The sequence below is a fragment of the Bolinopsis microptera genome, chromosome 4 (genome assembly GCF_026151205.1).
Source record: "Bolinopsis microptera isolate Bmic1 chromosome 4, MBARI_Bmic_1.0, whole genome shotgun sequence".
Lineage (NCBI taxonomy): Eukaryota > Metazoa > Ctenophora > Tentaculata > Lobata > Bolinopsidae > Bolinopsis > Bolinopsis microptera.
The window spans coordinates 11370850-11396454 of NC_087075.1; the positions used below are offsets into that span (position 1 = coordinate 11370850).

The 25605-nt window shown below is 36.7% G+C and overlaps 2 protein-coding genes across 3 annotated transcripts in view; one reads left to right on the forward strand and one right to left on the reverse strand.

Annotated features, from left to right (window-relative positions):
- LOC134814448 (something about silencing protein 10-like) overlaps window positions 1-25605 on the reverse strand; it is a 114473-nt gene that overhangs the window by 81661 nt on the left and 7207 nt on the right. The window contains exon 1 of one of the 2 annotated variants that reach the window (XM_063822570.1): window positions 13783-13801. The exons of the other annotated variant lie outside the window; for it this stretch is intronic. The gene's annotated coding sequence lies outside the window, so the exon portion shown is untranslated. Of the gene's footprint in view, window positions 1-13782; window positions 13802-25605 lie in introns of those variants that run through there. 2 annotated transcript variants of the gene reach the window in all.
- Window positions 310-24604, forward strand: LOC134813802 (uncharacterized). Its single transcript, XM_063821682.1, is given in 11 exon segments — window positions 310-457; window positions 964-1151; window positions 1985-3934; window positions 5598-6147; window positions 6150-7042; window positions 14650-14731; window positions 22316-22417; window positions 22631-22746; window positions 22863-22993; window positions 23181-23298; window positions 23657-24604. Coding segments are annotated over 11 exon segments (4380 nt in total). The 3' UTR covers window positions 23759-24604.

A 25605-nucleotide genomic window follows, 5' to 3' on the forward strand; every position in this document is an offset into this window, starting at 1 on the left:
TCTCTGATTGGTTGGTTGGTTTAGTTCACCGTTTCTGATTGGTTGGTGTGAGCACTGTTGAAGGAAGAGGGAGTTGACACGGGATTATAACACATTCCGTTTTCTTCCGTTAGTTTTACAGTCATCACTCCTTACTAACACAGCGTGATATCCTCTGTGACCTGTCGTCCGGTAGATATATAGTTTGGGAATCTCCTCCAGTTGTTGTTGTTGCATTTATATCGAGCTAGCTACCAGCGAGTCCCTCTAACCGGCCTTCTGAAGTCTGACCTCTGTACTCACATTACACAATTCTCACTGTGTATTAATATGGACCCCGGAGAGGAGGCGCTCACTAGCACAGACGATGTTGACAAGTTGAAGAGTTATTTAGTGTCGATACAGGGGAAGATCACAGACTTGGAGAAGTCTAAGACTTTGAAGAGGAAGGTTTCTCGACACAATTCTTCCATTTTGTGTAAGTCGGAGGAATATTCTGGAGTTATGAAGTTGAGGGTGGTACATGAAATTGGGAAGTTTTAGCACGGGACTTGTTCAAATGATTTGCATCTCTCTCTCACTTTTTGCTCCACTTTTTGCTCCTAAAATTTGGATGTTCTTTAGTCTTCCGTTATAGTTGACTGACTTATATGGTTAATACTTATATGAAATTAACCAGACAGTGACATTTACACGCACAATTCTAAACTACCGATTACTTCAACTCCGACTATATACAGTAACCCCGATTTACCGCGGCCATTTTCTTTCCCCAAACTCCGCGGTAAATCGTGGCTATACTGTACTACTTATTGACGTACGAATTACACAATGTATGGACCTATACACTTAACACTTGACGCATACTATTCTAACACATGATAACATATTCTAACTAAACACATTATAACACATGATAACATATTCTAACACATTATAACACATGATAACACCCAATAACACGTCCACTACACGTTGTTTCAGTGTCGGCCCAGCTCACTAAGGATACAGTGGAACAGAAGAATCAGGAGATAGATGATCTTACTGAGATGATGATGAGGTGTCTGGAGAATGCAGATGTGGAGGATTTTATAGGTAAACTACTTCTTTTTCCTCCCCCCTCCCCCTTTTTTTTCAAAGCCCCTGGTGTGAAAAGAGTTCCAGAGATGTCGGTAGAGTAACTGTAATGAATAATGATAATCAAAAGAATTGAAGAAACTAACGAAAATATTGAACAAGTTTCGATTTCAAAGTTTTATATCAATAATTAACAGTCATAATATGACTCACAAGAATGAAAGTTATTAATACTCCATACCACAAAAGTAACTAGTCTAGAAAATTAGGATATATAGAATCAAGGCGGGAATGAAGCGGAATATTTTGATATGAACAGACAAGTACAACCTTATACAAGTAAAAGTTATGTCGAATACCGAATTGAATATCGAATCTTGGACATTTTATTTTTTAAAATCCGGATGTAACCACAATATTTCTCTGGAATTGTATAGGATTCAGCTTACCGCATTGGAGTAAATGCTTTAGAAATATCATGTTTCTTTCTAATGGTAGCTGTAACTGTATTTATGTTCAGAGTAAACCCTATTGATATTTACACTTGTAAAGTAAGGTTGGACCTGGTCTAATATTCTAGTTGAGTAGTTCTATTTCCTAACATATTGAAGTTGGATGTTTGTCCCGTATTTCCATTATCTGGGATGCTTTGTTTTACTTATTAGTTATTGTTTAATGTGAACCCGTATTGATATTAATTTGTTTGAAAATGAAGTTTCTCCGTTTGCTGCTCCAATTGCTACTCCTTGATAAGGTAAGAATTTTTCCCTAATTCATATCGGTTTATGTGCCACTTGCCATACATTTTTCATGCTGTATTTAATATATTGCTTTTTAACTTAACTTTTTATTTTATTTGAAACAATGCTTAATCAAAGTTAATTTTCTGTATTCTTCAAATTAGACAATTAAGTTATTTTTGGGCCAGGTTAACTGTAGTGGAAGCGGACAGATACAGTTTATGAGGTACACAGATGTTAAGGACATGGATTCGAACACGAATACTAAGAACAGTAGTGATTTCTACTTCAGTCTGGTTAAGATATTGGATGAGGACAACAAGATCCTCCACGAAATTAACGAAACTCAGAAAGAGTTATGGAATACACAAGATCTTAATTTAACTCTAGTGGAGGAACTGAAAGATCCAATTGATTTATCTCTCCCTACCAACAAAAGTGTCACTGTTACAATCAGTGTCTATGATTATGATGGTGAATATGACGATGACGATTTCACAAGGAATATGACGGACATGGTTCCATTTTCCAGCAAACAGGTTGGGGAGGAATGGAGTGAGATAGTGTTCAGCTCCCCTGATAAAGGAGCTACCCTCACCCTAAGGTACAGAATACTTGAGTGTGATGAGCACTTCACCGGATACGGCTGTAATCTCTGTAGTGAAGGATGGACTGAGGAGATATGTGACAGATGTGATGCTTACTTCTATCCAACAAGAAAATGCACGAAATTCTGTAAGGCCGAACCTGGTAGATCCTTCTGTACGTCTGAAGGGGTAAAAATGTGTCTAGAGAACAGAGGGGGCAAGGATTGTGAGAGCTGTCTAGAAGGGTGGACGGGGGAAGAATGTGCTGATTGTGCTGATGGTTATTACCCTCAAGGCAGCTGTAGCACTTACTGCGAAGTGAAAGGTAACTACACATGTGACCTAAAAGGACAGAAGATATGCGCAGAAAGGAAGACAGGAACTAACTGTGACAGATGTGTGATTTATCATTTCGGCGAGGAATGTTCCATGTTCTGTAAGGCCACTGAGTACTACACTTGCTCTGAAGGCGGGAAGAAAATCTGCTCTGACGATAATTCCAGTCCCGAAGAAGATTGCATTGCATTGCCAGTTCCGAAGAAAAATAATATTGTAATGATAACAGGCATCGTAGTCGGAAGTGTACTTGTAGTGTCTTTGTTGGTGAACATAATCCTTGTTTATAGGCTGAAGAAAAATAATAACCAGAAGGACCTCAAGAAGGAACAAGACAACACACTGATCAATCCTCTTTATCTTCCAGTTGTGGTAGATCCAGTAGTGGCAGGTAGAAAAGAAGGGTCCAGTAATGATCAAGGAGAAAAGAAAAATGAATCTCGGATCCGTTTCGCCGAAGATACTGATGTGCATGTTCTTGGTTCATCTTTAGACGGAAACGATGCCGTCTATTCCATTGACGAGAGTGAAGATGCTGAAGCCTTTTATTCAACATTAGACGACGATGGCGCCATGTTTAGCGCAGGAAAGAATAAAGATGCTGATGGCGATGCCACCTATTCAACATTGGACGAAAAGGATGACATGTTTTGTGTCACAAAGAACAAAGATACTGATGCCACTTATTCAACATTGTACAGAGAGGATGACATGTTTTGTGTCAAAGATGCTGATGCCAACTATTCCACCTTGGATAAAAATGACAAGTTCAACTCAATCCCTTTTACCACAAAAGCTGCTGACACTGGTCCAGCAAGGTACGATTCCAATGACTCTGTTAAAGAGGATTTGGATGAGCTCTACTCTACTCCACACAAAGATATCGGACCAACCCTCTCCATCCCAGAAAAGAAGATGACTCCAAATACTCCTGGTCCTCCTGAGATACCGAAACTACCGGACTCCCTCACGGATGATCATCTCGCAGATGACCTATTGAGTTCAAACGTTGACCCCTTTGCTGACTCAGAGGAAGATCTGGATGCTCTCTACTCCATTCCGTTTAAGAATGTGCCTGCCCGCTCAATCTCCGAGAAAAAAGAGGTTCTTAGATCACTTCCTGATAAGGAATTATCAGATTACCCAGCAAATGAGGATGTGAACGCGAAGCAAGAAGAGGATGTCGAGGATGACCCAAGTTCGCTTTACTCGACCGTAAATAAGTAGTTTGGGAGAGTGCTGAAAAAGTATCTGGAAACCAAAAGAAGAACACTTACACAACCCTTAAATAGTGGTTTTAATGGTTCAGACTATTGAATTGTATGTTGATTAAGTAATGGACAGTCGATAATATGGTTTAATCTGGCATTGAGTTATTATACTTTTACTTACTCTGTTTTATTGATTATTTTCATAAGGACAACTTTCTATCTCAATCAAGAAAATGTAAGGTCATGAAATATTTCATTACTAAATTTTGCTCCTTAGTAGATGGATGTTATGAAATTGATACTAAAAATATGAATAAATGATTAAAGGAGAAAATCGACCAACAAACTTTGTTATTTTATTGATCTTTTTTATTGTTTTTATTGTTTATTAGTTAATACGAATCTGTACTTCATCGCTTCATCTGTTATGTGATTATATTCTTAAAGCAAGTGTATTGTATTTTAACCTCTGTATCACAGATATCCCTATGTATTTCTGAAGATAATTACATGCTTGGTTTAATTGACATGCTACTTCTTGAATGATTGACGCTTTGTTTTCTACAAAATTAATAAAATTTCATGTTTCATTTTGTACACATTTTTTGAGCTACCAGGAACATAAACCCTAACAGGAACATAAAACCGCCTCATTGTGGCCTGGACCGAATATTATATTCTACAGGCCACTAAAGATATTGGTTTACTCCATTTACATTTTACTGGGGAGAATTATAGGGGTGGGCGACATGAATTGACCCCCCCGACAATTGACCGGTCGGCGGTACCGAATTGTAGTTCTGTTCCGGTAGGGTGCAGTATAGACTCTTCAGGACAGGACATAAGTAACTAATCTAGGATTAGGATAATCATAGAATGAGGACGAGGATGAAGCGGGATATATTGATGATGAACAGACAAATAAAAACTTAGACAAGTTATTATAGTGGCGAAGTGGATATTGACTCCTGGACGTTTTCTAAAAGAAAATCCGGATGTATTTCTCTGGAATTGTATCAGTATAGGATTCTGGTTATTTATTGGAGCAAATGCTTTATAAATATCATGTTTCTTTCTAACGGTGGCTGTAACTGTATTTATGTTCAGAGCAAACTGTATCGGTATTTACACTTGTAAAGTAAGGTTGAACCTGGTCTAATATTCTAGTTGAGTAGTTCTATTTTCTAACATATTGAAGTTGGATGTTTGTCCCGTATTTTGCATTATCGAGGTCCGTTTTGTTTTACTTATTAGTTATTGTATAATGTGAACCCGTATTGATATTCATTTGTTTGAAAATGAAATTATTCTGTTTGCTGCTCCAATTGCTACTCCTTAATGAGGTAAGAATTTGTCCTTAATTCATATCGGTTTATGTTTCATGCTGTATTTAATATATCACTTTTTAACTTAACTTTTTATTTTATTTGGAACAATTGTTCATGCTTAATCAAGGTTAATTTTCTGTATTCTTCAAATTAGACAATTAAGTTATTTTTGGGCCAGGTTAACTGTAGTGGAAGCGGACAGATACAGTTTATGAGATACACAGATGTTAAGGACATGGATTCGTAATCGAGAACTAAGAACAGCAGTGAGTTCTACTTCAGTCCGCTTATGATATTGGATGAAGACAACAACATCCTCCACGAGATTAAGAAACTCAGAAAGAGTTCTGGAGTACACAAGATCTTAATTTAACTCTGGTGGAGGAACTGAAAGATCCAATTAATTTATCTCTCCCTACCAACAAAAGTGTCACTGTTACAATCAGTGTCTATGATTATGATGGTACATCTAGCTCGGACGATTTCACAAGGAATATGACGGACATGGTTCCATTTTCCAGCAAACAGGTTGGGAAGGAATGGAGTGAGATAGTGTTCAGCTCCCCTGATAAAGGAGCTACCCTCACACTTAGGTACAGAATACTTGAGTGTGATGAGCACTTCACCGGATACGGCTGTAATCTCTGTAGTGATGGATGGACTGAAGAACTATGTGACAGATGTGATACTCACTACTATCCAGCGAGACAATGCACAACATTCTGTAAGGCCGAACCTGGTAGATCCTTCTGTACTTCTGAAGGGGAGAGAATATGTGAAGAGAACAGAGGGGGCGAGGATTGTGAGAGCTGTCTAGAAGGGTGGACGGGGGAAGAATGTGCTGATTGTGCTGATGGTTATTACCCTCAAGGCAGCTGTAGCACTTACTGCGACCAGTGAAAGGTAACTACACATGTGACCTGAAAGGACAGAAGATATGCGCAGAAAGGAAGACAGGAACTAACTGTGACAGATGTGAGATTCATTATTTCGGCGAGGAATGTTCCACGTTCTGTAAGGCCACTGAGTACTACACTTGCTCTGATGGCGGGAAGAAAAGCTGCTCAGACGATAATGCCAGTCCCGAAGAAGATTGCATTGCATTGCCAGTTCCGAAGAAAAATAATATTGTAATGATAACAGGCATCGTAGTCGGAAGTGTACTTGTAGTGTCTTTGTTGGTGAAGATAATCCTTGTTTATAGGCTGAAGAAAAATAATAACCAGAAGGACCCCAAGAAGCAACAAGACAACACACTGATCAATCCTCTTTATCTTCCAGTTGTGGCAGATCCAGTAGTGGCAGGTAGAAAAGAAGGGCCCAGTAATGATCAAGGAGAAAAGAAAAATGAATCTCGGATCCGTTTCGCCGAAGATACTGATGTGCACGTCCTTGGTTCATCTTTAGACGGAAAAGATGCCGTCTATTCCATTGACGAGAGTGAAGATACTGATGCCACCTACTCCAACTTGGATGAAGAAAATGCCATGTTTCGTGTTGCAAAGACCAAAGATGTTGATGCCACCTACTCCAACTTGGATGAAGAAAATGCCATGTTTCGTGTTGCAAAGACCAAAGATGTTGATGCCACCTACTCCAACTTGGATGAAGAGGATGCCATGTTTCGTGTTGCAAAGACTAAAGATGTTGATGCCACCTACTACAACTTGGATGAAGAGGATGCCATGTTTCGTGTTGCAAAGACCAAAGATGTTGATGCCACCTACTCCAACTTGGATGAAGAGGATGCCATGTTTCTTGCTGCGAAGAACAAAGATGCTGATGTGAGTGATGCCACCTACTCCAACGTGGATGAACTAGTTCAACACAAGCCCTTGCACTAAAAAACTTGCTGATACTTCCCCAGCGAGGTACGATTCCAATGACTCTGTTAAAGATAAGAGGATCTGGAGGGGCTCTATTCCACTCCACACTGATAGACAGTCGATTTTAGTTTAGTCTGGCATTTAGTTATTATACTTTTACTTATTCTGTTTTATTGATTATTTTCATAATAAGGACAACTGTCAATCTCAATCAAGAAAATATAAGTTCATGAAATATTTCATCACTAAATTTTGCTTCTTAGCAGATGTATATTATGATGAAGTTGATTCTACAAATAAATGATGAAAATAGAAAATTGTCAAACAAACCTTGTTATTTTATTGATATTTTTTATTGATTTTAGAGTTGTTATTTATATTAGTTCATATAAATTTATACTTCATCGCTTCAGCGGTTATGTGATTATATTCTTAAATCAAATCTAATGATTTGTAAATCCTCAAAATGTTGTTTATTGTATTTTAACCTCTGTATCACAGATATCTGCTATGCATTTCTAAAGATAATTATACGCTTGGTTTACCTTACTCGGGAATATTATAGCGGGTTAATTTATGACTGGGAAAAATATGGCGGAATTTTCCAAAACCCACCAAGCATCAAAATGTATTACTATTAGTTTACCTTACTCGGGAACGTTATAGCGGGTTAATTTATGACTGGGAAAATTAATGACCGGGAAAAATATGGCGGAATTTTCCAAAACCCACCACTTTATCCCAGTTAAAATATTCCCGAGTAAGGTAGTTGATATGCTACTTCTTGAATAATTGATGCTTTGTATTCTACAAAATTAATACAATTCCATGTTTTACTTTGTACTGCTTACAGAAACCTGACAGGTAAGTGTGAACTTTAAGGGAGGTCCCACAATTCATGACAAAATCAAATCAACACACAAATTTACAAAACGTGGGTGGTAACTTATCCAACACTACATTGTAATCTGTGGTAACTTCTCCAACAGTACATTTTAATTTGTACGTCTCGTTTCCCACGAACTTTCACCCGTCTGTCTTTGAACGCATAACAAAACCTTCATATCGTAATAATACATCTGTTACTATTCAGCATAACAGTATTAATACCTTACTTAATGCTCAATATAATACTTTGGAAGGTGGTAGAGTGTAACAGTGACTGTTATCTGGATGTAGCCATGAAGCCAGGTTTACATATGAGGGACCACATGCAAAACTGGTATATCTGTTTTTGATAGTTTTGAGATAAATGCATTTTACTGATTTAAAGATTCTATATCATGTGTAAAAAACACTTCTAAAAATTGGTATATCTGTCTATATACCATTTTTTAAACTAGAATTGTACCAAAACTGGTATATCTCACGATATACCATTTTTACTATACTATAAACAATAAAATAATTTAACTGAGAATGGTATATCTGAAGATATACCATTTGGGTTGGCTAAAGTCTATAAAATGTGTATAGATATACCGGTTTTATAGAAGATAAGTTTCTTGAAGGTGGTCTATCTGCAGATATACCATTTTGTTTTCATGATTGTTAAAAGCTAAAATGGTATATTGTAACATATACCAGTTTTGGAAAAATAAAATTTCACTTTTTTTCAAAGATTTCTTCAAAATTGTTCAAAAAAAGTTCCAAAGATGCACCTTTTCAGCCTGAAGACTATGAGCTACCTGCGCAAAATTGGTATATGTTCAGATATACCAGTTTTGCATGTGGTCCCTCATATAGTGTTATCAGTATTTGTTACAGCTAATAACGTGGACATATCCCTACAAATGTAACCGTGGTAATCGTTACTAATTACTATGGTAACTGATGTCATGGGAACTACCTCGGGTATTGCTTTTCACTGAGACTGGTGGTAGATAGTTTCTGGTCATAGAAAATCTTTTTCTCCAGTGAAATCTAGGAAACTTGATTAAAATTTTGAAATTTTAAGATCTTTAACAAAATTTTATGAATTGTGAGTGACCCACTGTGAACAGATTCCACTCTTGACGTCATAGCTTTATTGTATGGTTCTCTTAACTCAAAAGAATAACGGTCAAGGAGCTTAAATTATGAGTTTTCGGTAAAGTTGTAAGGTAAAAAGTTCACTAATTAGTAATTACCACACTTTCTATTGTTAAACCGTGATGTCAAAAGTACACATTGTTCTAGAACTATGATGTTGTGTAGTATGATGTCAGTTAAGTAGAGGTATCTGGTAGTTGCAAAAGATAAAAAGTTCAGTAATTACCACACACTTTCTATTGTTTATCCTCTGTGTAGAACGTGAGGTCAGAAGTACACATTGTCCTAGAAGTAAAACTCTGAGGTTGTTTATTCATGTGTTTATAGCTGTTCTGCTATACCAACTTTGAAATCAAGTTTATTAGGACATTTTTTTATTGATTGATTGTGTATTGAATTGGTGATAAATAATAAAATTGTCTTTTCTCAAAAATTGTCTTTTGTCAGTGTTTCTAATTTCTATTTAAGGGGACATATACAAAAAGCTTTTATGTCCCGAACAGGCTGTAACTTCATATTAAGAAAGTATACATTAAAACAATAAGATTTGATACATTAAAAATTATTTTTGAGGAACCGCACTTTCGAAAAAATAAATATTTTCTTTTTCGAAAATTTTGAAAATTTTGAGAAGTCTGTCACTGTTATACCGATATTTCAGTCGTTTTTAACGTTTTTTGGCTGATTTTTTTACTGAACATTACTTACACTCCGTACAAGAAGCCCTTCAAAGGATTTCATAATTAAAATATAGATGACGAAGTTACAGACCAAACAAGGTCGAGAGAAGCAAAATTGAAATTTTTGTAAAAATCAAAGTTGTATATTTTACCATTCACCCAGGTCATAAGATATCGCTTTAAAAATTCTTGTGAGTGTAGCTGATGATCATATCCAACTTTATGGAACAGGATTTCTCTCAGTTTTGAGTTTTAAGGTATGAAATGTGGCCTAAACGACTTAATGAAATTCACCGTAAAAAAGGACCAAACATGGCAGATTTAAGGCTTAAAATGCCTATAACTCAAAAAGTATCAGTTTTTTTGAAATAATTTTTACAGGATCGTAATCAGCTTGGTAAGACGAATCTTTTAGTACCAAATTTATAATAGTTAAAGACACAAAATTTGTAAAAAAATGTGTACAATTTGTACAACATTTATACAAGGGGGGACCCTTGTGTTCGAGCTGGAAAATTATTTAAGACAATTTGTCTTCTAAAATCACCTATTTGGTACTAAAAGATTCGTCTTCTCAAGCTGATTACGATTCTGTACAAATTATTTCAAAAAAACCGATACTTTTTGAGTTATAGGCATTAAATCTGCCATGTTTGGCCCTTTTTTACGATGAATTTTACTAAGTCGTTTAGGCCACATTTCATACCTTAAAACTCAAAACTGAGAGAAATCCTGTTCCATAAAGTTGGATATGATCATCAGCTACACTCACAAGAATTTTTAAAGCGATATCTTATGACCTGGGTGAGTGGTAAAATATACAACTTTGATTTTTACAAAAATTTCAATTTTGCTTCTATCGACCTTGTTTGGTCTGTAACTTCGTCATCTATATTTTAATTATAAAATCCTTTGAAGGGCTTCTTGTACGGAGTGTAAGTAATGTTCAGTAAAAAAATCAGCCAAAAAACGTTAAAAACGACTGAAATATCGGTATAACAGTGACAGACTTCTCAAAATTTTCAAAATTTTCGAAAAAGAAAATATTTATTTTTTCGAAAGTGCGGTTCCTCAAAAATAATTTTTAATGTATCAAATCTTATTGTTTTAATGTACACTTTCTTAATATGAAGTTACAGCCTGTTCGGGACATAAAAGCTTTTTGTATATGTCCCCTTAACAATGATAACAAACTAAACTTATACTCATATCATTATTGTTGATGACTGCTGTGTGTCATGTTTCAGTACCTGAATTTTATACTCTTCAAGCTTTAAACGCAATATAAATAGTCTGATTGTCAGGTGGACCAATTAATGACGAGTTCTGCAGGTTTTAACCATGTAAAGTATGGCTAATAATTCTAACACAATATCATGATTTGTGATTTGGATTGTTTTTCGGTAAATGGTACAGTTTGGTAGATGGTACAGTTTAATAAAGTAAATAACTTAGTTCCTATGTTATGTTTCGTTACAGTTACAGCTTCGTTACAGTTGATAATCCTCATTCCTCCCTGGACTTTAAAAAATAACCCGAGAGAATCCAAAGATAAGTTTAACACAACTTACGTATTAACGCTAAAGTAATTCTCATTATTCTAAAAATGTGAGAATCTGTTTTAGTTAACAGATGATAATGTTCCTTCCTTCATACTTCCCGTCAGAGCCGATGTTTCAATTTATTTTTAAAATAGCCTGGTTTAACCTTAGAAAATCGAATGATCGGCAGTCATGATTTACGGACAATCTATTTTCGAGTAATGCTTTACTTCTTTGTTGGTGATCGTTGTTGAATACTGAAGTTTATAGCCTTCTTGTGTTCCTTTATTGAACTGACATGTTTGGTAGCTTGTTCTCTCTTATTGTTAGGTTATAAGGTTAAGTAATGTAAGTTAAGTTATTTAAGTTAACTTAATTAAGTTATTACCAGCCGGCATAGTGTCTGTCTACATGTTCCCTGTCACTATATAACCTGGTATTGGGTGCTAGTAAGTTTATAGCTAAGAACGAACTCTAAAGTCTAACCTAAATCCGTCTCTCGCTAACTTACCGCTGAAAATAACTTCCGGATTCCCATATATACTCAAAATGTAGAGTGAAAATTGTTAGCATTCCAGAGCCAGCATTTGCGTTAACTGGGTCCAATTAACAGGTTAATAGATACTTCCTACAACTGGACTTTGCTTGTTTAGTTACTGAACAGCGTCTGTAATTGATCAGCACACTTTTATGTTTGATTTCATCGAATTCATAAAGTTCCCCTATTCTGGAATGTTACAGTACAGAGCCATGTATATTGTATATAATATATTTTGAAACCTAGATATTTGATGTTCCCTTTCATCGCAAATTAAGGACAATTTCACCCTTGTTAATTCACAATACTATATGGGTTCTCCTCTCAGAGAGTATCGTCTGTTGGGATTGAGAACTTGCTGTCACGTGATGGCTATGTTCGGGTTTGATTGGTCGGTGTGTTTCACGCGATTGGATATGCTCTTTGTTTTGAATTTGAGTGAATCTGAGAAAGTATATTTGGCTTTTGTACCGTGTTTGTATCTGTAGTGTGCTAACACATTCAGCACCCCACACAGCTGTCTGGTTCGTCCAGTACAGTGCACCTTAGCAGTGGTTGTTTGCTTGTTCCGGAATAGTGCCCCCCCCCCCCCCCCCCCCCCATTCTTCAGTATAATCTTAATGGTCCAATTAAACCCACTTAATCCTTCTCATTCCACCCAACCAATCTCTTCAGATCCCTCCTAAACATCTGGCGTAAATCCAACAACTAACTCCGTAATATCTCTACCCTCTGATTGGTTGATTCCGCCCACGTGACCAGAACACTGTCCCTCTATTGGTGGAGAGCTTACCATCTGGTCGGATTGGTAGCAGGTCCCTTATTAAATAAGAAGAGTTAGGTCCAGCTATTATATTGCACTTGCTGGGACGCTTCATGTTACCCTGGATAGTGGGAAACATGGGGTCCTCTCAGAAACAGGGGGTTATATAGCTCCCTGACTAACAGGGGGTCCTACTCCTATAGCTCCCTGCTCCTTGACTAACGTTCTTTTTAACTGGTTTGTAGCTTTAGGTTCCTTAATGGCAGTAGTGGTTATGCAGATGTTTTGGTGTATACGGGTTCTTTGATCTTGTCCAATGGATTATGTGAGTTTTGGACGCTACCGCTTTCGTTGAATTTATGAAATATACCCTGATTCTGATTTGATAAAAACCTGATGATATGTGAGGTTCATTGGTTAAGTGTAAAACTTGGTTTTAGAGTATTGATACGAATGTTCGTTAGCATATGGGGGAGTTTCTTTACCGCACAAGCACTAAATTCGTCAAAACCAGACATTTAATCGCATTTTCGCACCCTTCCAGTCGATTTAGCATAATCTTAATTTCATTTAATGCTTTCTTCACAGATGGATTTTAAATAGAATATTCGTATCCTGATAAAATATCCCGATACACTACATAGATGCAGTGAAAATATGATACCTTGTTTCGTTTCCCTCTGTCATACCCCTCCCATTGTTATAATCTGGCAAATTAATATTTCCAGAAAAGAGAACAAAAGAATAATATTTTGACGGGACTAATTCTACTGGGTTCGTGACTCAAATCATAGGCAGATAATGTTATTTAATGTATTGTTCCATGATGTTATCGGATGAATAAAATGTCTGGTATTTTTACCCCTGATTCGGTTAGTTCGCATCTGGTAAAGTGTGTTGTGTCACATTCCCCGCTGTTGTGATTGATTGTAGGATTGTTGAGTATTGTTTAGTAATGTGATAGGACAACACGGTGCCTCCCATAGTACTTGGTCACATAATCCTATAATACTCGCCTGTATATATAATACTAGTACTCGCCACTCGGCTGTATATTAGGACGCAATGAAACTACCGGACCACGATGTATGGGGACTTGCCACCCCGTGGCAACATTAAAATATATCGACTCTGTTACATCGTTTCCTCAAATTATTTGTTATAAAGTAGTGTTGAAAGTATTAAAAAATATATATATTCTCGGTATATATTCTTGACAAACTGGTTAATCCCAGGTGCAGTTCTCTCTCAAAATGTACCGTTGTTTGTTGTAAAAGTTTTTTAAATGAGGATGTGTGATGGTTACTGCTTAGAACGCTTCTAAAAGCCCCTAGTTGTTGGTATCAGATAGTTTTGTGGTTTTTCAGTATATAAGCTGTGTTCTTTTGGTTGAGCTGACTAATACTAAGTACTAAGAAGTCTCTACAGAATTTGAATTGTATAGTTTTGGTGTTTTGACAGGCCACAAAGGAGTACATTCTAAGTTTTAAAGTGTTATCTAATGTAGTTGAGATCATTAGATTTTGAAGGAAGTTGTTAGGGATCTGTAATTGAGTCCCTCAATCCTGGTATGCTGATTGGGAGGTCTAATGTTTCTTACATTAACCAGTAAACAGTTATCACGGTGTAGTTAACATTGTTGTTGTAGACGTCGCTTTTTTAGAAAGGAATAGTAAAGTTTACTGTGTCTTATACATGCTTTGAGAACGGTTAGTTTGCAGACAACGTAAAATGTTTTGCAGATAGGATTCGTATCAGTTTGTTCACAAAAAACGTGGATCTGAAATTAGAATTGCTCTTGTGCACTGTGCAGGCAACAAAGTTACCAGGTTAAGGTATTTTCTACCCATGGTCTTATACTTGTTGAATGATTGATAGTTGTTAGTTGAAATGAAGGAACTATCCCCTCCATAGCTTGACATAGGATTGATTGTTGATAAAATTCAAATAAATGTTCATTTTTTTCTATAACCCTTTCCTTGAGTTACTAAGCGTTATTTAAATAATTTTAGTTGGTTTTTACTTTTCGTTCGATGTCGTGCGGGACGGAATCAGATTCGTCGGAATGGGAAGACGACCCGGAGTTCATACACGGTAAGTTGTATACATTATACACGGTAAGTTATTTAAATTACATACGGTAAGTTATTTAAATTATTAACGATACGTTATATAAATTATATACGGTAAGTTATATAAATTATACACAATAAGTTATATAAATTATAAACGGTACGTTATGTAAATTATACATACTGCGGTCTAGGAAATCATAATTATGCTGACTCACTCAAATTGTGGAAAGAAATCAGGACTTCCTGTCACGACATGTGCAATACCCGAACTAAATGTGAAAATCTATAATCTATATTACAGTCCTTACCCGTTACACAACTCGTTTAATAGACGTGAAATATGAACAAACACACTGTCTGTGTGTAGGAACCAAACTGGTTGTAAACAGTAAAATATTTTAAATTTTTGAAGGTTTTAAAAATCGCTACTCAACATGTTTCGTTTTTGTTTAAACTTTGTGTCGCGAGCTCCAAAATTCAAGTCAAATTACGGACAAATTATTCAGCAACCCTCTACAAATGTCATTTCCTTGCATTCAAATCGTTGTTTTCCGTCTGCACAGAGTCTATATTGAGACATTATATACTGATTTTATTGCATTTTACTTGCTTCCACAAAGTTCTAAAAAGGCAATTTCAGATTTCTGTGGCAAATTTTCAAACTTTCCTGCGTATTCCATCAAAATACAAATGCCGTACTATTTAATATGTTAATCTCAGAATCTAATTTACCGTCTCATTTCCTCCCACCCCTCCACGTGTTTGTCAATGTGAAACAAGACAACTAGAAACGTGTGCCTGACCGTTTTTAACTGAAATATCTGCAGCATCATCTCTGAACAGAACTTGTGAAGGATATTTAGAGTTTACTAGATTATCATCACGTCGACGTCCTACAACTGACACTGACAAGCGGAATCGTCAGGGAGCTCGCCAGCTGCACGTTTCACACGCTTCCAGGCCGTGGGATAAAGACAATAACGCGTGCACTGTACACGTGACTCGTCATAAAGACAGGATCACGTGATGCCCTTTTTTGGTAGTGACAGGATCACGTGATACCTATATATGGTAGTGAGCCATGCTGTTTCTTGCGACTCCTCTCCTTGTCCAGTTAGAACACTGGTTCATTGCAGAGGGAGAAGAGTGATTACTACTGGTAATATTACGTGGAAAACATAATGTTTAGGTGATGTGCACTTTTGTGCAAACTGCGCAAGTTTCAACCTTCTACGAGGAATTTATTTTTTAAATGGATCTTAAAAAAGTCGTGATTTAAACCCGTGAACTCGTGCACAATACCACACGGCAGCGTGGTACCTGTGGGAACCATCCTCAAATTCTCATTACCGTTGTCAAATTGTCAATTCCTATTGAGTTTATATGAGAAAACACGTTGACTAACTCAATAGTTCAATTGAAACCAACGTGATAAGTGACAAAAACTTATCACGTGATCAATAAAATTATGACACAATAAAAATTTTGGTGTGATCGTGGTATCAATAAATACCACCCTCATATGTTCCCACAGCACATTATAACCAGTTCTTTATAAAGTTGCAGCGGGAAGAACGGGATACATCACTTCCTGTAAAACGATGTTATTTTCAGTTCTTCAAGATTTTTACTTTTCCGATCATTCTTAACCAGTTTTCGAACTTATAACAATTTTCATCATCATTCAAAACTAATTGCTGATCAGAATTTATAACGTATTTATAAAATATAAACTAAATCTCCCCAGTCTAATTCTATAACTCAACTCACAGTTGTCTCACCTAATAACTAAATTTTTCACCGATTAGGGAGACATTAAGCGCAGTGATACTACAACTGCAACTTTAAATAGAAAATAATAGACTAGCAACCCACGTCCTTATATAGATTATATATGTAGTGAGAATAGTTAGTAGTAAAGTTTAGAGTCGTTCTCTAAGACTAGCGGGCATCACTGGTATGGTGACGACTATTGGGCGTGCTAATGTCACTTTTTTACGCTTATTTTTACTTTAATTTTACCTTCGCAATGTCTCTTCCCAGTTTATTTTTAATTCATTGCTTTATTAATACCAAATTTCTCCCTCTTGCTGCTTTGCCACAAAGATTTTGATTGTTGGTACTGGTTTTCACCCGATCAGTGTCTATAACACAGGAATTGGATACAAAAACTGGAAGTGTGGTATCCAAACTGTGCTTCACACCTAATCACGCAATTCTGCCCGTTTTCTATTTTAATAACTGACTATTGTTCCATTTCCTTGTTTTGGATATCACGGCTCCTGGTAGTGGGCCACCAATATTGTTATTTATTGACGAATGTGCTGGCTAAATCATTACATATTGCAACACACATACACCACCTTATATATATATATTTGTAAAATAAATGTAAATTAACTAAGTCTACACAAAGCCAAAGGTACACACATCACCCCTGTAAATGGGACTTTCCCCCGTTTTTCATGAATCCACAAAGTTTAATAATAAAGTTACAATTAGTGTTCAGTGTCCTAGCTCTGTTTCTTCTTCGGAGTAATGATTCCCAATTCTCTGAAATAGGTCTAATATCCCAATAATTGCACCCTTACAGCTACTCAATATCTGTCAACTTGTTACCTTTGTTGCAGCATGTTCCCTGTAATAGTTTAATTTGTTTCCTGACTTTCTCTCTCCAGATCTTGTATTGTAACGGTGTGTTTTCTGTCAAGTAAAGCTTTTTAAATTGTTTGCTTTTTTAGTCACTTTTGGTCCCACACGATAAAATTAATTTTCTATTAGTTTTCTGAAAGAGTGAGCTAATGTCTAAGTATAGTTAAAACTTTGAAATTCTGAGACACTGCGAACTGCGAATGAGTCTCCCGAGCTAGGAGGAGTCACTGTCCTATTAGTAGACATCTGTAGAGACTGATTACAGTACACAAGAGGACGTTAATTAATACGGAACAAGCGTCACGTGATGCCCATGTAAGGTAACACTTCACACGTGATGACCTTATAAGGTAAAACAGGACCATTCCGGTAATAGAGTCTGTGATCAGTAAAACCTATCACCACTAATCAATACACGGTTATATAGCGAAATACAGCTCCATCACTCAACAAAAGGGTGTTTTCATACTCTAATTCATCTGATCACGTGAGGTAATTCATCTGATCACGTGATCACAGTGACAGCTCGCTTTGGCGGTTCGCGCGTTTTTGACGCATAGTAAAAGCCGTATGCCGCGGAAAACCGCTAAGTTCTTGGGACTCTCTCAGATTCAATTTGCACACCGTCCACAACTAATGGGAGCTGGGTTGTATTAGGGGGTCGTTCTTTTAAATATTACCTTGTGTTTGAACTTTGAGTTAGGTGCAGTAGTTAGTGATCATGTTGCTCATCCATGTTAAGTACTGCCAACAGTTGACAGCTACAGACATGAAAGTACCATCGGAACGTGTCAACGACTTTCTGGGACATGATATAAAACCATACATGGTCAATAGCATGACCATATATGGTCATATTACCTCAGCGTTAGGTCACGTGGTGTTCCGTCCTGCACGTGCTGATTGTAAGTAGTTGTTATGACGTCACCAGGGGGATGCCCTAGAGAGGGTATAATCGGTAACAAAAGACAAATATATCACACTCACCTCACTGGTAACTAAACGTCTTGACCGACTCATCACCGTCAATCAAATATATCCAACTTTGGATTCGTTAAATCTGAGCTATCACAGCTTTTTTTGTCGCTAATTTCGTCGCGTCGTCCAATTTGTCATCGCTTTGGTGAAAAACTTTAAGTTTTTAAAACAGTCCCCGGTTAAGGATAATTTACAGTTCTCGCTCGTTGATTAATACAGTTCAACATGTTTACTGCACAGTATTATATCCACATCTCGTGATTAAAACAGACACGTGGTGTGACGTCATGACACGTGGTGTGACGTAATATCACGTGGTGTGACGTAACATCTCGTGGCCGCTATTTATTTGACCGTAAAAGTCCTCGTGTACGGAGCTGGTTAATTATTGTTTATTGTGAGTTCAGACACGAAAACGTGTCCTCTGTTGCTGGTCGCTGTTTTCCAGGGAGGGATGTGTTAGTTTCTCCAGTTAGTTTCCCTCTGCCAGCTTGTTCGCCGTCATCTCAACCGGATCTTTGTAGAGGACGGAAGTGGCCTGTTGGCTTGTCCTCTTTGTCCTCTTTGGCTTGTCTTTTTCTACAATTTCTACAAATGCCCTCCTTAAGTTTCCGTCTGGTTAGTCGATTAGACACAGTTAGGAACTCTTTTTTCTTCTTGGGATCTGTATTTAGATAATATGGTGCAGGGTGCTGTCATAACCAAATACTGATTGTTTTTGTTTTGTGTAAATTATGAAGTTTAATATCTGTTTAACTATGACATCATATTTTACTGGAGATTTGATTCTGGTCAGGGAGAACGCTGGTCCCTTCCTAGGTGGTGCCCTACTAAAAAACTGTTAAAACGCCACAAAATACATAGTCATACCTATCAGGTATATTGATATTTGATACTTAGGTTTGTAGCTGTTGACGTTTTTATGAAAACTTGAAATAAACGTCTCAAAAGTTTTAAACTGTAGTATGATGACTCATGAGTATCCTAAAATGAACAACAGGAAATTATTCACTCAGCACCAAGTCTCAGCGCTCTTTGCACCACCTACAGGCTACGCTCAACGCTGTCAACATTTTCAACATTTTCTGTCAACATTTGTCATTTTCTGTTTCATCTTCATGTCAATATCCTTGCTCTTTCCGCCGCAAATTTTGAGAGGCCGGCAGAATTCTTATATAATATATTTGTCATCGGTCAACATCAAAACAGTAATTTGTCATATTGTAACTTGAACAACGCTAGAACTCTAATAAAAGTCACAAAGGAAACCAAGGAACAACACATGTTATTAGTTATAGGGCAAAATTATACCGTCATACAACCTTTTCATTTGTATGTATTCATTTACTGCTTCAAACGTGAAATCTACTAAATATCACGTGATTCTATTTTTGTACTAGGGCTTTTCGGTTTCCCAATAAAGCACTCATCTCATTAAATTCCGACCTATTCTACCGTTTCAACTCAGATTGGAATGCTATATTTGTCCTAGGAGAGCCCGGTCTCCTCAAATTTCCCACCAAAGTTCTCCAATGGATTTCAAGCTTTTCCAGCCCCTGTCACCACTAACATTCTAAACGTAAGATAAAATATTTCCTAAAGAAGCGCACCTAAGACAAAAGGCGTTGTCATTATTGACTGTTGACAAAGTCGCTATACATCAAGCAAATCGGATATCTTAAAAAGCTGAAAAAGAGATAGGTAGAGATACCGCTAATTGCGTTAGCTCCGGTATTTGAACTGAACTATATGTTACCGCGTTATTATATTAGTGAGTCGCCGAAATTGTGAATAATTTCGGGATAAATATAGCTACCTTGTTATAGCGCTCGCTCCTTTATAAATATAGCTATTATTTTATTATAAACTACTATTCCCGATACTATTAGGAATTATGTGTCCTCGCTGAAGTATCTAACGTTTAGCGTTAATCGTCGATATATCTGCTGTTGTCTTCTATCATATCAGTCAATAAGGTCAATACCGAACACTTATTTTACTTAACTGTTACTGTTTAACGATGTTACTAGGATGTTAAATTCAGTGCTTATACTCCTTACTCCTTACTCCTTACTCTTTAATCCTTACTCTTAATCCTTACTCCCTACTTCTTACTCGTTAATCCTTACTCCTAACTCCTTAATCCCTACTCCTTATTCCTTACTTCTTACTCCTTACTCCTTACTCCCTACTCTTTACTCCTTACTCCTTACTCCTTACTCCTTACTCCTTACTCCTTATTCCTTATTCCTTACTCATGACTCCTTACTCCTTAATCCCTACTCCTTAATCCCTACTCCTTATTCCTTACTTCTTACTCCTTACTCCTTACTCCTTACTCCCTACTCTTTACTCCTTACTCCTTACTCCTTACTCATTACTCCTTACTCCTTACTCCTTACTCCTTACTCCTTACTCCTTACTTCCTACTCTTTACTCCTTACTCCTTACTCCTTACCCCTTACTCCTTACCCCTTACTCCTTACTCCCTACTCTTTACTCCTTACTTCTTACCCCTTACCCCTTACCCCTTACCCCTTACCCCTTACCCCTTACCCCTTACCCCTTACCCCTTACCCCTTACCCCTTACCCCTTACCCCTTACCCCTTACCCCTTACTCCTTACTCCTTACTCTTTACTCCTTACTCCTTACTCCTTACTCATTACACTCTATTGTCTCACGTAATGAGACAATAGAGTGTAATGAGTAAACTAACTGATGACATCATTTCTTGTTCTCCGTAGCAGATAAACCCAATAATATTAAATAATCCACAAAGCCCGTCCTAAATTTTATCGGTACAAAGTCTTCCTGCATTCCGGGTAAATTTTGCTGGTTTGAAAGACGAGCTTTTGTCTGAGTTTATTTTAAACACGTTTACTTAAAGTTACGACTTACTAGGTGATCGGCGGTCTGCCGAGTCGATTCTTAAAGTGCTATTTCGAACAAATATTTACTTACTGTATTTACACACGATTGGTTTCTTGCTTTCTATAAATAGTAGTTTCAAATAAATGCAAGAACTTCAGCCATTTTCTACGGTGTCAAATAGAGTGTCTATCACTATTAGGGACAGTTTCTTACTATTCATTTTGTTGCTCCCATGTTATTTTCCCACTTTGTCACTGTATTTACTCACATTATAGGCGCTGATAAAACACCCGATATCTGATCTAAGGGGGTGTTATAACTGAATGAAGGTGTTTGCTAGAACCGTCTCCGGGGGAAAACAGAAGTGTACTTGCTGGAGCTTGGGAATAGGTTCGTGTTTAACGGTGTAGGGAGTTAAAGTGGGATCTTAGTTTATTATCCAATTATTACTTTCGACACTGCTATATAACGAATAATTTTAGGACTTATAATATAGAACAACTACGGAGATGTCATCCGAATTGTGGTGTTTTACTCCCTATTTAACATATTATATTATGCAATTACACACTTGCAATCCACCACGTGAATTTTTATATCCAATCATCATGAATTCGTATTTTAGTTGAGATTGTATTATCGCGCCTCTTACTGTTGTGACGGGCCCTTGTCACTGTCAGGGCCTTTATGTTGAGTTTGTCCGTATGGGTATGACAACTTGTTAGGCATAACAAACAATATAAATAATCCCAAAATAAATCCCAACCCTGCTCGTTAAATAAAGAAGCAAGGGTTGAACATTTTAAAACTCCCATTTAATATATAATTCCTCAAAAAGTTATTACGATAGATTTTTAAAGTGTTTCTGAAAAACAAAATGCCCGCGCCAAATTCCTGAAATTCCTGAAATCTCGCAATTGATTTCAAGAAACACTAACCTCTCTACTAAACGCTACTTCCCTCAAAATAAATTTTGCGAAGTTCAAATTCAGTAAATTCTGTGTTTCGTTCAGAGTTCAGAGTTCACTTAAATATTATAAGCATGTTATTGATATTAACATTAGCATCAGCAAATCTCAATTTACCATCTTATATTTCAGGACTGTGTGCTAAGTGCAAAGAGAATATAATAGGACATGAGAACGGGTGCAAGGCTTTGGGAGCGCTCTACCATGTAAACTGCTTCGTTTGTCAGAAATGCAGTAAGTTTCGTTTGTTTTCCTACTTGTAGACATAGTTCTGGTGGGGAAATGAGAGATATTTATTGACACGCAATCTCACGAAAGCTTTTCAAACGAACGAGTTTTAGCTGACTTCAATCTGTGCCCACGGGTTAAATTTAACATATCTGTAATCTAAATACCACTCACCTCCTAAACACTTTCGCTTTCATTTTAACAATACCGCACCTGCAGGAGACCCGCTAGTAAAGAAGCCGTTCTACCATACCGACGGACTGACGTATTGTGAGAAGGATTATCTGGACACCCTAGAGAAGTGTGATGTGTGTGAGGAGCACATTAAGGAGAGGGTAAGTTTACAATCAACCGATAAAAATACTGTATTTAATCACCTGAACCATAGATTATTTCATAAAGTGAAAGTAAATGTGAAACTGAAAGTAGAAGTGAAAGTGTTTTGTTTCAGATCCTGAGAGCGGTAGACAAACAGTACCACCCTGAATGTTTTAAGTGTACAGATTGTACAAACTGTTTGGACGGTGTTCCCTTTACTTTAGACGCTACTAACAACGTTCTATGTGTGCAGTGTTACAATAAGTAAGTTATATTGTGTTTACTTTTAATACTTAGATTTATTTAAGTTTTATTTAAGTTTTATTTATTAATTGAGTTGGCTAGTTTTAATCAGCATGTTTCAAGTAGTTAGTTATGTTGATTTAATAATTGTACTGAAATTGATGCCACCCTCAGTGAAATCGTACCATTCATTACTTTTTAACCCCAGAAAGTTTGCGTACACGTGTGCTTCGTGCAGTAAACTCATCGTGTCAGAGGACGGCGCAGAGACCTACCGAATCATCGCAATGGACAAAGATTTCCACGTTGCCTGCTACAAATGCGAGGTGAGTTTCGGTTTCACTTTCACTTTCATACGTTGGAAACAAAGAAGTTCTACTTTATTCTGATTTTAGTTTATTCTGGGGATTCTGATTTTAGTTTATTCTGATTCTAGTTTATTCTGATTCTAGTTTATTCTGATTCTAGTTTATTCTGATTCTACTTTATTCTGATTCTAGTTTATTTTGATTCTAGTTTATTCTGATTCTAGTTTATTCTGATTCTAGTTATTCTGATTCTAGTTTATTCTGATTCTAGTTTATTCTGATTCTAGTTTATTCTGATTCTAGTTTATTCTGATTCTAGTTTATTCAAATTCCAGTTTTATTCAATTTTATTCTTTATTAAACTCTTAATTCCCAGGTGTGTGATTCGAAGTTTACAAACGACGAAGGACAAGGATGTTATCCTCACGAGGACCGTCTCTTGTGTCACACTCACTACAAAGAAGCTGTAGCTCAATAGTTCAACACAGGAAGCAATTTGTAAAACTCTTTCCTCAAACACAAGGAAATATTTTTCTGCGTCGTATTTATTTATTAGGGAAGAGCTGGGTAGTTAATTGTTGGATTGTTTTTATCCCTCTGTGGGTGGGTAGGTAGTTTGGTTAGGTAGATAAAGATATTTGTAATGAAACATACCACTTACACAATGTGAAATGATCATGATATCATCAGTCATGAATTTTCTCTTTTATTTGAACTTCGATTGAACCTGCAATTCTGGAGCCCCACTGCATTTTGTTCCGATGCCAATTTTTTTATTTAGCGTGGAATATGTGGCTGGGACCCTAGGAACTGCTACAGGTGAACAATATTTCGTTTTAGAAAATTTAAGTTTAACTTAGCTTTTTGATAGACGTAAACCTGTGATAGATTATCAATGGTTGTAAACGTATGTATCATAAGATTGAAATACTTACGACGCCATATTTTAGAATTTAAATAGCATAGAATTATCTACATATTAAGATATGTAGAATTTTTGATAGCTTAAATTTAAAGTTTTAAACAATTGTAAATACACATTTCTGTTTTTAAATGAAAGGATTATGATATTGATGCAATCTCACTCTGCAAAACACCACATGGATAAAATGCCTCCATGCACCTGTGTTAATTTTGTACAGTACAATTAACTATATAGAGTACGTTTTTTAAAGCCTTCTTTGGAACAGTTTAGAACATTATATTATACCAGTGATCGATATCAGTTTTCTATGTTTTCCATAAATTTAAATATGTAGGCTCGACTTCAATTAAGTGGAACACTATATCAATTAAAGCTGAAGTTCTCAGTTTTCATAAAAAATTCGGTTTTCATCCAAAATTCTCCCAATGCTCACCTGCGCACTCTGTTGATTTCTTAAATCTTATATTTAATATTTATTTTGTAAAGCAGACATCATTATTTTTGTACCACGAGATAGTGTTTGATTTAGCATTCTTTAAAGTTTAAAGTTTAACTTTCCATGAATGGTATTTATATAAGATAGCAAGATGAAGAAATGCACCCGTTTCTGGGGTTACTAGATTTTCAACCACTGCATGCTCTGATCAGTGATCAGTTCACTTTATAATTCCACGAATAAGATCCGTGGAGTCACTTTGATTCAAATTACATTGTACATTGACAGATGTTGCATTTCAATTTTCACGAAAGAAACTTAATTCTGTGTAAAATATTGAAAGCAAAAAGTGAATGATCATACTCAAGTCTGTGTCATATAGGGGTAAGACGAAATCAATCGATGAATTTACTTGCCTCACGTTGTAAGCCCGCCGCGCACGAGTGCGCGGCTGTGAAACCCCGGCATACTGATGAAACCCCGACACTAAATTGTAAATGAAATGACAATGGGGGTCACGACGTACAAGAATTCACTAGTGACTAGGTCACGCCAAAAACATGCATGACTATCGACCCTTTTGATGACCATCGATGATTGTTACCTAGCTTGCTAATTTATTGCCCGCTTCTCTCACGGATCCTGTTTTTAACACTACGTCATGGGGGGTGATTCGGAATCAGGGTCCAAAAATACACCGATCTAGATCACTTTCATGCCTAAAGGGCCTTTTCACAAGAATTTTCTTAAAATTTGGGCGAGCGATTAAGTTTACTGGGCCGCGCTCAGCCTGTCATTCCGCCAAATCTATATTCTATCTATATCTATGTTAATGAACATAATAGCCTGGGGTCCTCAGGTAAGATTAAGTAGGAGCGCAACCCTCCAGTGCAGTCTGTACACTTGACACTGTAAACATATAAGTATTATTAACTATTAATTATTAACTATGATACTCGTCTAA